This window comes from Aphis gossypii, chromosome X, assembly GCF_020184175.1.
Source record: "Aphis gossypii isolate Hap1 chromosome X, ASM2018417v2, whole genome shotgun sequence".
In the NCBI taxonomy this organism is placed as follows: Eukaryota; Metazoa; Arthropoda; class Insecta; order Hemiptera; family Aphididae; genus Aphis; species Aphis gossypii.
Window position 1 is genome coordinate 46,509,920 of NC_065533.1, and position 12,898 is coordinate 46,522,817.

A 12,898-nucleotide genomic window follows, 5' to 3' on the forward strand; every position below is an offset into this window, starting at 1 on the left:
AAAATAAAAAATTATGTGTTCTTTGAATACAACCAGAAAAATAAAAATAGAACTATGGTAAAACAAGATAACATTGTTACCTTATTAAATACCTATTCAAACATACAACATAGTTTATCCTCTAGGCTTTAACGATTAATGTTGATTTACTTATGAATTATGATAATTCAAAAAAATATTAATCGTAGATACTTGAAACATTACTCTATTACTTAAGTTTTAAATTATAATTTTCCATGCTCAATACAAAATTTAAATATTTAAACTAATTTTAAGTTATGTATAGATATTTGTAGGCTCAGTAAAAAAGCTTGAAAATGTTTTATAAAATTTCATATACATTTCTCTTAAAGCAGTTGAAAATATTAAAAAAAAGTCATGATTTTTCGTTTTTAAGTTAGCACTTGGCAGTTCTAACTTTTTAAGTTTATTACAATATAATTATATAAAATATTATTTAGACGATAAATATATAAATTTTACATTCTTATAGCAAACAACACGTCTACACAGTACACACATACGTTAAATCGAACGCATTATCGACATTCGACGTATACACGTCATGTATTACTACAATGTTCATATTATAAGTTATAACGCGACGGTACTACGGTATCCATACGCATATTATGCAACAGTCGACAATAATAATATAATAATATCGTATACTATTTAGTGTGTATGATACGATAATAATAATGGCTAAAAGGCTGTATGCCTGCATAGTGCATACTAGACACTATAGGTAGTTGCGTACCAACTAAATATAATAATTACGACAGATAAAGCGTCCGATTGTGATTAGGTATTAAATTTATACTTGTCATATAATCAATTAGACTAGGTATCGTCTATATTCTACTATTCCACATTTTCTACTGTTCTAAATGATAATGACGCTATATCAGGTAATAGGTAGGTACCTATAATATAAACTTTTATTGTCCATTTGACCGCACCAGACTTAACACTCATAACACCGTATACACGTATACAACTTACTATGAACTAATAAACTACTTAACTACGTTGGAAATAAATATTAATTATTATTAACTTTGTAAAATGTTGCGTGCAATGTACACCCTTCCTCCTATCCAAGAGTTGTATATTACAATGACTGGTTTTTTTTATTGGACCGCAATGTAAAAGACATAAGTACCTATACATACATACTGTACTAATACATTTTGTACACAATGTGTTCAAATTTCAAGTCATTCACTAATTAATAAGAGTTTGTTAATACAGAGTAAATTAAATATACCTATAATAAAATTGAATTATAACAATATTTCTGAGGGCAAGACGCTTTGTTTTTTCCATTATTTCCAATACAACGTTAATTTTATCGTTTAGAAATAGCGAAAATGTCAACATTTGTAAATGACCTTTAACTTTTTAAAACTTCAATTTTTTTAAAAAAAAAGACGCAGCGTCTTGCTCTCAGAAATATTGTCACAATTCAATTTTATAATAGGTATATTTACACTAGAACCAAAAGTGAGCGAGTTCTACTTAGTCTACGTAAACGCGTTTTGTCCTTGTCGTACGTGTGTAGGACGGAGACAACACGTTATGCGGGTATGACGTCCTCATAAAGTTTATTTTCATACAGTTTCCGAATTATTGGATACAACATTCATAGATTAAAGCACGAATTAATATATATATATATATATAATATTATAGTTTATTTTATAGTGGATTATAGATTAGATAACAAAAAAAGACATGGACAGAAAATAAACCACACACAATTTTTGTTTCGAGGCTCGTTTCGTTGTCATACATGCACAGGTGTTTTGTTAACAAATTAAAAGTTCAATTAATTTTTCAAATTTTAAAAGTGATTGAGCGTTATATTTTACTACGTACTTCACTTCATCACGATAGTCATTCGTACATATTAGTTACATAACGGTATCTATGAGTCCCAAACTCATTGTACCTGCCAGAAGCTAAAAATTTACGTCAAAAACTTGTACTCAAACTTGGTATTTTGAAGTAGGTACCTTGTATAAACATGCAAATAACCGGTGTAAAAGTTTTATCTAATATATATTATATTGTAATTATTATCATTTATCAATAAAAATGTTTTCGTAAAAATGGGTAGATATAATACCTATCTATATTTAGATATATTTAATATTTAACAATACGGAATACTTACGTATGTCAACAATAATATTCGAAATTGAGGTTAGGTGCATACAAATTAATCGATGTTTTATTATAAAAATCAAAATATTATATTATTATAATCCGTCCCAAAAATGTCTGACAGCTATAATTTATAATTAAAAGCATTTTCATCTGTGGATTAAACAGTTCATTTCATTTATAATTGTTCGTATGTCATGATATTTTAACGGTTCGCGTTAACTATTTTTTGTACATATTTTTCATTCTTGATTGTTTGTGATCGCTTTATTATAACTTCGTACATAGGTAAGTAATATGTAATAAGTATCTGTTAATGTATCATTATGATGAGTTTACAAATACAAATAATGTAAATTAATAACTATCAAAAATCTTGAGACCTACCTATAGAGATACTTTTTTTTGTGAGACATTTACAACCAACTTAATTTAAGTTTCACAATTTTAATTAAATCTCATATAATACCTCGTATAATACAAAGGAATTCAGCTGTGTGCCTGTGTGTGTGTATTTACTTTATTTATAAAATAGGTATTGAAATGTATATCTACAATATATCTTATTACTTATTATTAATATGATTAATAATATTCTGTATGCCTGTATATAATTAGAAGTTTGTTTTATAATAATGATATTAAATGCTGTATTTATCAGTTTTGCTTTGCATTGATATTATAATATCCAATCTACATAGAGTAATTTGTACAAGTACCTGTATTAAAATGTGACAATTAGAACAATAATATGATGTTGTTTTTAAATTACTTAAAAATATTTGATATTTTGGTAGAAAAATAATTGAAGTCTTTCAAATAATGTATGTTTATTGTATATTAGTAACACACTATATAGCACTAATGTTTTTGATAATACAGTGAAGATCAATTAGAAAAAAAATGGTATCTAATAAAAAGTTACCTAAATGGCCAAGTTATTACTATTATCCGTTGCTAGTGATTTTCTAATATATTTATTTTCGTTTTCACTAGATAAACTAATTATTTTGTTTTCTAACTACTAATAAATCTAATTTTTCAGATATTTGTATTTATTGTGTTATAATTTATCAAAAATATGCCTTTCAATTGTAATGAATCCATACGGTCCTGTGCAGTATATAGACCCCCCCATTTGCGAAAAGAATTAGTGGAAACTAAGTATTCACTAAGCAATAATACTTCTTCTTTGAACAATAATATATCTTTACTGAACAATAATATTTCCAATTATGTGAATAATAATTCAAAGGTATGAAAATTATATTTATTCATTAGTAATGATAATTCAATTTATACTTGTTTTTAATATTTTAAATATAAGTAGATACTAAATAAATATTAATTGTATGTCCAGTATAAACATTTAGCATATTAATAAGTAAAATATGTTATACATTTTTAAATTTAATAAATAATATAGTATTATTTAGGTATTAATATTTCAAAACTGGTAACCTATTCATATAATATTATTATTAAAAAGGATTCTTTAGGTTTCACAGATGAAATTTGACTTAGAACATTATAGTATATAAAAAAAGATTAGTTACATTAATGGTATTAGATGTACACATTTAAAATGTGTTGTTTATTCCTAACAACTGTGTGAAATAGTTATTAATCAAAAAAATTTATTAGAATACTGTGAAATATTTTTTATTTTTAGTGATATCTTTTTCACAATTTAAGCACTAGAAAATATAAATAAACATTAAAATAATAACAACTCTTTATCCTTGGTTTCACATTGACAAAATCTCATGTAATCTGTTTAAGGTTTTAGGTTTTATTAAAAGAATAGCCCGGAAATTCAAACTATCACATCTTCTAACTTTAAAGATACTAATTCGAAACACCCACAATATTAATTCTTGTTTTGATGTTCCACTATGCTCAACTAATTACTTGAGAAATAATCCTCTCACTGGGACTGGGATGATGATAATTAATAAAGCATCAATAAAAGGATTCGTCATTCCTATTTTAAATTGATTATTTTATTTTATTTATTTTGAGCAGCCAACATTTTTTTATCGACACTTCAAAAAAAAAAAAAAAATACCTAGAAAAATCGAACATTTTAGTATTCTATAAATAACTCAAAAAGCCAACGTTTTAAAAATTTAACTGTATATAGATAACACTAATATAAACATTTGGTGAAAATTTCAAGTATTTACAGTGACTAGTTTTTAAGTTATAACATTATAAAAAATAGATTTTGTCGAAAATTGGTTTTTCCGTCATTTTTTTTTTCAACTTTTTTGAAAACTGTTGGAAAATGTTTACTTTTTACCTCTATAATGCACCAAGCATATTAACTTTATGATCGGAAATCTTCCCCAAAGTTTGAAATTGAAGAATTATTTCGACAAGTTATGCTTATCATTTTAAAATCATCACTTCGTTTAGAATCTAAAAAAGTTATCTCAAAAAGTGTCTCAAATTTATATACCTACCTGTTAATACATTTATTATTTTTAAATATATTGTTTGATAGTTTTATTAAATATTTAATTCTAATGTACAGACACTTTTTAGGAGAATAGTTTATGTTAAATATATTTTTTTTTTCTATTTAATTTGAAGAAATTGAAAAAAATTTATTATTAGGTACACTTTGTATTACAGTATTAGCTTTATTAGGAATTTTCTTTTATAATACTTGAATATTAGATCAAAATGTATATGATATTATGATGAATCATTAATGGAGAATGGAGCAAATATATCTTATTTTAAATTATATTAATTTGATAAACTGAAAAAGAATTAGTAAAATTTTTTAATTTTAATATTTTGTTTAATAAATAATAAAAAACTTTGTAACGATCTTGATCTTTAAGGTGAAAATTAATAATGCACTTAATTTGGAAATTAAAGAGACACTTACCAAGTTATATATACCACCTGCTAAACGCAATTTGAACAATGTCGGTCGACAATATTTTGATCATAAATTCAAGGTATGTATCTACAAATATTATACTTATATATTGATGGAGCTATAAAGATACTATTCTTATTTGAAAACAAGTTATTCATTTTTAGTATGATTTGTAAAAATATATTTCAAGACTAACAAATTATGATTATTTATACTTTGTAAATATAAATTTGTTGTAATAATTGTGTAATTAATTGTGTTTTATTATTAAAATGTATAATTTGCTTAGTCTATTTCTATAGATTCTTGTTGATTACTGAAAGAGCCTAATGTGCTTCAAACACAAAAAGTTCATCGATTTTTTTTAATTTAAATAATATTGCCCATTAATTATATTTCAATTGTAGGGTACTCGCATAGAATATTCAAAAAAACTTGAAGAATCAACTACTGTGTATGTTGGACATTTAAATTTGCTTTCAACTGAAGAAGATATCCATAAACTATTTTCAGAGGCAGGAAAAATAAAAACCATTATCATGGGATTAGATAAACATAAATTAACTCCTGGTGGATTTTGCTTCATTGAGTATGTATAATTTTTAATACTTAACAAAATATTTTAAAATAAACTTTAATAGTTATATATAAAAAAAGAGAACCAAATGCATTTTTAACTATAAATTACTTTGTAAGTTTGGCATCTACTTGTATTAAATCAATTTTAATAAAATATTTTTAATAATATTATGATTGATTTAATCTGCATTCAATTATTGGTCTTTATTGGTTAATAATTTATTTTTATTAATTTAGTGTTATTACCTTTTTTTGGATTTTTTTTAATAGGTATAACATTTATAGTTATAATTAGAGCACACATTTTTATGCACTAAAAAGTATCAAAATATGTCATATAATATGAAGTAAAAATCATAAAAGTATGCAAGAATTTTTGTTTTTTGTTTATATAAAATTCATAAATTAAACAACATACAATAATTAATTACTTAAATAAACTAAGTATATAAAAAGTTTTCATTTTAATATGCAATATATTTCGAATTTTGGAAAAATATACAGAAATATACAAATACAATTTTACTTTTAGATTCAAGTTATTATGATTTGTAAAGATAACTGAAAAAAGTGAAAAAGAAAATAATAAGCAATTGCATGTAAATTCGCGCTCTGATTGTTATTTAATGCCAACAAAATTATTTTTGATATTTCTGCTTGACAAAATGTTATTTTATACAATTTTTTTAAAATTTTTGTTTTAATATCCAATACATTTCGAATTTTGTAAAAATATGCTGAAATGTGAAAAAAATTCACCATTAGATTCAAATTGTGATGATTCTTGAAGATAACTTACAAAAATCCAAAAAGTAAAAAGGAAAATAATTCTATGCAATTGCATAGAAATCCGCGCTCTAGTTATAATTATTAAACCAAGTAACTTTTGTCCTCATTTTAAAATGGAAGATGAAATTGTTATATTACTTTGATTTGTTAAAATAACTTTTTTCAAATGTCTTATTTATGTCATATCTAGCAATTATTACAATGATTTAGAATTGACACTGAACCATTACTAGTCAATTTGCATGTTAGCTTATAAAATGTATTTATAATCAAGGCCAGATAAGTAGGTATGAGCAAAGGGCACAAAATTCAAAATCATATAAATATTTTTAAATAAATACAGTTATCTACTCATATTCTTTAAAATTTTATATTCAAATATATTTATTTTGTGAAGTTAGATGTGTTGTAAATCTAGCATTTACTAAAAATTATGTTTAAATAATTTTCAAAATTGATTGTATTGTATTTTGGCTCTTTTTGTGCTATTTATAAGTATTATAATATCCTTTTAGTTTTTATTGTTTTTGAGTACCTATTATTTACTATGCAATTAATTTTTTTTTTTTTTGAACTAATTCAAACTTTTATTCTTTATTTTTGTGGGAAGGGAAGGGCAAAAACATAATGATAATCTTGGAGCGCCACTAACCTAAATATGATATGTTAACTCTACATATTATGATGTACTAGATGGAATAAAATATTGCCTAGAAATGACAGTTATAGAAAAGTGTTTCTGGTATTATAACTCTATTATTGTAATAACTGCATGTAGATGGGTTTGAGGGTAAATCTCACAAATCAAAACACGTAATATATTATGAGCTTTTCGATGGATAAAACAATAAATTGTATAGCTTTCAAAACTAACAAAATTAGTTAAACAATTTGACTATTATTTTTATAAATATATATATTTATTAATGATTTCCATATTCATTGTATGTAAATTTAAAATTATTGTAATTTTATTTTAATTTTATTATCTAATAAATTATATTTTACTATAATATTGATTCTGTATTTAGATATGAAACAAGAGCAGGAACAGAAAATTGCATGAAAATTATGAATGGAGCTTTATTAGATGGAAAACAACTGTTAGTTGATTGGGATGCTGGATTTATTGAAGGACGTCAATATAGACGTGTTAAAAGAAATTATCAAAGATCTTATGTGCATCCAAATATTCAAAAATAAATATTGTTAGTAATTATGAATTGTTTGTAACTTGGGTATTGATTTCCTTTTGGTAGCTAGTTATTGACACCGCAGGCCAAAATCTTGTTGGAAGAGGTAGAGTCATAGAAACAACAGAATTATGAAATATAATAGAATCATTCTATTATTATTTTTTTTTTATTAAATTTTATATAACTTAGATATATATAGGATTCTTTGAAGTTCAAAATTATAACATAACGTTCTACGGGTCAATTTAAAAAGCTTAACTGGCTAGGGCTGACATAAATATACTTAATAGCTATACAATATGCAATATTTAATTTAATTTGTATCTATTGTATCTGCAGTAATATATAATTATCTTTATGGTAAACCTTTATAAAATGGTAAATAATAATTTTATAATAAATTTTAAAATTTTGTTTACATAGTTTGATAAAATAGTTTAATGTTTTAATAGTATTATTTAATTTAAAATTCAGTTATGAGTAATTAAATATTTACAACTTTGATTAATATTTTCATTTAAATATAATGTTTTTATTTTACAATAATAAAAAAAAAAAAAAATGAAGTTCAAGTTGGTTTTTTAAAAATAATTGAAACTACAATTTGGTTTATTTGACATTTGGTGATATTTATTTACAAATTAGGATAGTAGAAAATCTTAGTGGCATACACTTCTATGAAAAATTCCACAATATCTAGTATATTCCAATAAATAATCAATCTTTAAAAATTTTTCAGATAAATTCACACTTAAGGTACTTAGAAGAGACAAATGATTTATTATAAGGAGCATTATTTTTTTTTCAGTAACTATATGCAATTGTTTGTTTAATTTGTTTATTTTTATTTTATAAATATTTATATTCTGTTGTTTAAATTTTTTTGTATTTACCATCTAATAAGAAAGTACCTATTATTTATAACTATATTTGTGTTTTCCTACTGAGACCTTTGAAAACATTTTTTTTTTTTAAAGCAGGAGTAATTTAATTTGTTTTTTTTTTTGATTTTGTTTCTAAAATTTAATATATTTTGTTTGTTATAATAAGTTATATTGACACAAACTTTATAAATCAATATGCATTTAATGTGATTGTTAATTTTTCATTTAAATATAATTATAAAATGTGTATATATGTTTATTTTTATTTTTACAATAACCGAGATGGTGAAAAACAGAATTTTGGGAATGTAATTGTAGTACAGTATTTTTTTCAAGTTTAAATAAAATTAAAGTTTTTTTTAAGGAAATTTGTCTTCGATTTATTTTAATTTGTACCAATATAAAAAATTTATAAATCTTAGTAAATCATTTCTTTTGAAACTTCACTCGGTATTACTGTAGTAATTTTATTTATTTAGCTTATAACAGTAATGGGTAAGTTACTTAACATAAGATATTTTTTCTTTAAATACATATACTTTGAAGTAATATACTATAAAAATTATGAGCCTTGATAATAACTTCAAATTGTTATTGTATTGTTAATCATTAATCAGATTAAGCTTTGTCCAACACTGGTGTGTGTGTGTGTGTGTGATGAAAATTGAATGAATCATTACTAATTCAAAATTAAAATTGTTTATGCACAATAAACTGCACATAATTATGATATAAAATAAGGTTTTTTTATTATTTTGAAAATCTCAATTGGATATATGTATATCATGTATATATACAGCTATATTATCATGTTAAATAAAATTATGAATCTAATGTGTAAAAGTTTTAAATGTATGGGGATCAATATTGAGTGTTTTATTAACGAAACTTAATTAATTATTTAAACCAGTACTTATAATCAATCGACCTAACTACTTAACGTGTTTCACTATTTCTTATATTATAATTTCTATGTCAAATAATCACAATTAAGATTTGGTGCAGTAATTTCTACAGAGTTGTCATTTTACTGATCTATTTGATTATTTAAACTTCTTTATAGTATTAAATACTATATAATATATATAAATTTAAATTTTATATATTGGTATAACTAGAAAGATATTTTATACTCTGCAACACCGCTCTTATATTTTTGAAATCAGAACTACAAAAAAAAAGTTCTTATCGTTTTTTCAAAATCTGTTATTTTTGTGTTTAGTAAACTTGAATAAATATTTTTGTAATTCTGATATGAAAAATAAGTATGATGTTGCAATCTAAAATCTCTTTCTAGTGTAAAAAATTTGGTTGATGAGCTTGGACTTCAACCCGAGTGGTCCTTACCTGTATGAAACGGTTTTAACTATGTTGTACTTTTGAAAGATGGAGACAACCCATGCTGGTGAAGCGTCCTCTTAAATTAACCATACTTCTATATAGTACATAATTTAATAGTATTTGCAACACAAGATGCAATGTCGTACGTTCGCAAATACGGCCGCTCTGACCTTTTCATAACATTCACATGAAATCCACAGTGGGATGATATAAAAACCAATTTGTTTGAAGGTCAGACACCAATATACCGCCACGATATAACAGCACGTGTATTTTGATAGAAATTGAAAGCGCTGATGGATTTGATTATCAAATTGCGAGTATTTGGAGAGGTGCTATGCTGGATGTACTCGATCGAAAGGTAAAAGAGAGGGCTGCCGCATGCACATATATTGATATGGCTGGTACTTAAAATAACACCGGATCAAATTGATAGCATTATATCAGCTGAGATTCCAGATGAAATTGCTAATCCTGAATTATTTGAAGTTGTCAAGAAAAATATGATAAAAATACGGTCCTTGCGGTGCACTCAATTTGAATTTTCCATGCATGATCGTTGGAAAATGTTTATAACGGTACCCAAGAGCATTGACTTCTGACACAATAACAGGTGATGATGGATATCCGTTGTACTGACGTCGGTCTACGAAAGATAATGGCCATACGGTAACGATTAGAATACAAAATCAAGACATCGAAGTTGATAATCGTTGGGTAGTTCTATACTCATCACTACTGTCGAAAATATTTAAGGCACACATTAACGTTGAGTATTGCAATTCGGTCAAATCGATCAAATACATTTGCAAGTATGTCAACAAAGACAGTGATATGGCTGTTTTCGAAGTAGCTGCTGACAATAGTCATGACGAAATTGCTCAATATCAAATAGGACGCTACATCAGCACTAATGAGGCTCTTAGGGGAATTTATTCATATCCGATGCATGAACGGTTTTCTGCTGTTGTTAATTTGGCAGTTCACTTTAAAAATGGCCAACGTGTATATTTTACTAATGAAAATGTTCAAGAGAGAGTGGCACGTCCACCAGCAACAACATTAACCACATTTTTTCAATTGTGCGCAAGTGATGAATTTGCCAGAACTTTGCTGTATTCAAATGTAACGCATTATTACACTTGGACTGCACAAAAAACATGACAACGGCGTAAATAGGAAACAGCAGTTGATGGCCATCCAGGTCTTTTCTATATAGAAACTATGGGAAGACTATACACAGTTCATCCAAATATGGTAGAATGTTATTATTTGTGGCTGTTGTTAGTGAATGTTGTGGGGCCGTGTTCATTTGAAGATTTGTGAACAGTTAATGGTCATTTATGTAATACGTATCGTGAAGCGTGTGAGAATTTGGGTTTACTGGAAAATGATGCTCATTGGGATTCATCACTTCAAGATGCATCGATCGCTTCATTTTCACATCAAATACGTATGCTGTATGCCATAATAATATAAACAGGTTTCCCATCGAATCCGATTGAATTGTGGAATAAATATCGAGATTTTATGACAGAAGACTTTGATTCGAATGCGCTATCACACAGGAAACTCTGATTTGATCATAACATTGGAAATGTATAATGAGGCATTAATAGCGATTGAAGATATGTGCCTTACGATCGCCAATAAAACATTGGGACAATTAGGTATGTTTTCACCCAATCGTCCAATGCATGATTTTTTCGATCGAGAATTGCGACGAGAACAACAGTATGATATCAATGAATTGCAAACATTATTGAATTTAAATGTTCCCAAATTAAATAACCATCAAAAAAATGTGTACAATACCATCATGCAAGCAGTACAAAATGAAGCTGGTGGATTGTATTTTTTGGATGCGCCCGGTGGTACGGGTAAAACATTTGTAATATCACTCATTTTGACAAACATTCGAGCGCAAGGGAAAATTACATTGGCACTTGCTTCGTCTGGAATAGCTACTACTCTGTTGGATGGAGGACGAACAGCACACTCTGCATTAAAATTACCGTTAAATGTGCAGGTTTGTTTATATTCATTGATCGACTGGCTTGAAATGCATTTGCATTAATTGAGATGTAATTATTTTTAATGTATTACAGGTGATTGAGAATCCAACGTGAAATATATCAAGAAATTCTGCGATGGCAAAAGTTTTGCAGCAAACAGCAATTATTTTATTGGATGAATGTACGATGACTCACAAAAAATCACTTGAAGCAAACACCTCACAATGCAAGATTTGCATGGCAATCAAAACATTTTTGGTGGTGCATTGATATTATTGTCAGGTGATTTTAGGCAAACACTGCCCGTAATTCCACGCTCAATATCGACAGGTGAGATCAATGCGTGCCTAAAGTCTTCTTTCATGTGGAGATATGAGCGAAAATTGACGCTAAAGTGCTAAACATAAACATGCGTGTTCAGTTGCAGAATGATCAATCTGCAGATCGGTTTTTCGAAGCAATTGTTGGAAATCGGAAATGGCAAAGTTCAAATCGATAATACAAACGGTTTAATTAGTTTGTCAAACAATTTTTGTACAATTCTCCAATCAAAAGAAGAATTGATTGAACGAGTGTTTCCAAATATTATCCAGAATCACAGGAATCACAATTGGTTGAGTGAACGCGCAATTCTGGTACCAAAGAATGTGCATGTCAATGCTATCAATTATTTCATCCAAGAAAAATTGCCTGGTGCAGTAATATTATACAAATCTATTGATAGCGCATTGAATGAAGATGATGCAGTCAACTATCCAATTGAATTTTTGAATTCGTTGGAACCACCTGGTATACCGCCGCATTTCTTGAATTTGAAGGTCCGCTCATAAATTATTTTACTAAGGAATTTGAATGCACCAAAACTGTGCAACGGCACAAGATTAACTGTAAAAAGATTGATGCCGAATTTAATCGAAGTCATAATATTGACTGGCAAAGCGAAGGGGGAATTTGTACTCATCCCACGTATTCCTCTGATACCAACAGACATGCCGTTTGAGTTCAAACGATTGCAATTCCCCGTTATTCGAC

The 12,898-nt window shown here is 26.5% G+C and overlaps 2 protein-coding genes across 3 annotated transcripts; both read left to right on the forward strand.

Annotated features, from left to right (window-relative positions):
• Positions 1–1,766: 1,766 nt before the first annotated feature.
• LOC114132784 (nuclear cap-binding protein subunit 2-like) lies at positions 1,767–8,759 on the forward strand. Of its 2 annotated transcripts, none has more exons than XM_027998357.2 (6): positions 1,767–2,010; positions 3,215–3,424; positions 5,022–5,141; positions 5,470–5,651; positions 7,462–7,638; positions 8,366–8,759. In XM_027998357.2, the coding sequence occupies exons 2-5, from the start codon at positions 3,251–3,253 to the stop codon at positions 7,631–7,633; spliced, it is 648 nt and encodes a 215-aa protein (XP_027854158.2). In that variant the 5' UTR covers positions 1,767–2,010; positions 3,215–3,250; the 3' UTR covers positions 7,634–7,638; positions 8,366–8,759. The 2 variants fall into 2 exon arrangements, with proteins under 2 accessions (XP_027854158.2, XP_027854157.2); XM_027998356.2 differs by lacking the exon at positions 1,767–2,010 and adding an exon at positions 2,239–2,457.
• Positions 8,760–12,294: 3,535 nt separating this feature from the next.
• LOC126552510 (uncharacterized) lies at positions 12,295–12,696 on the forward strand. The gene has a single exon (XM_050207222.1). It carries the CDS (start codon positions 12,295–12,297, stop codon positions 12,694–12,696), a length of 402 nt encoding a protein of 133 aa, XP_050063179.1.
• Positions 12,697–12,898: the final 202 nt, after the last annotated feature.

Excerpts from the sequence above, each read along its gene's own strand:
- LOC114132784 (XM_027998357.2), top strand. The coding sequence starts at position 3,251 with ATGCCTTTCAATTGTAATGAATCCATACGGTCCTGTGCAGTATATAGA. Across the intron at positions 3,425-5,021 it reads ATGTGAATAATAATTCAAAG|GTGAAAATTAATAATGCACT; the intron begins GTATGAAAATTA and ends TTGATCTTTAAG. Across the intron at positions 5,652-7,461 it reads GGTGGATTTTGCTTCATTGA|ATATGAAACAAGAGCAGGAA; the intron begins GTATGTATAATT and ends TTCTGTATTTAG.
- LOC126552510 (XM_050207222.1), top strand. The coding sequence starts at position 12,295 with ATGATCAATCTGCAGATCGGTTTTTCGAAGCAATTGTTGGAAATCGGA.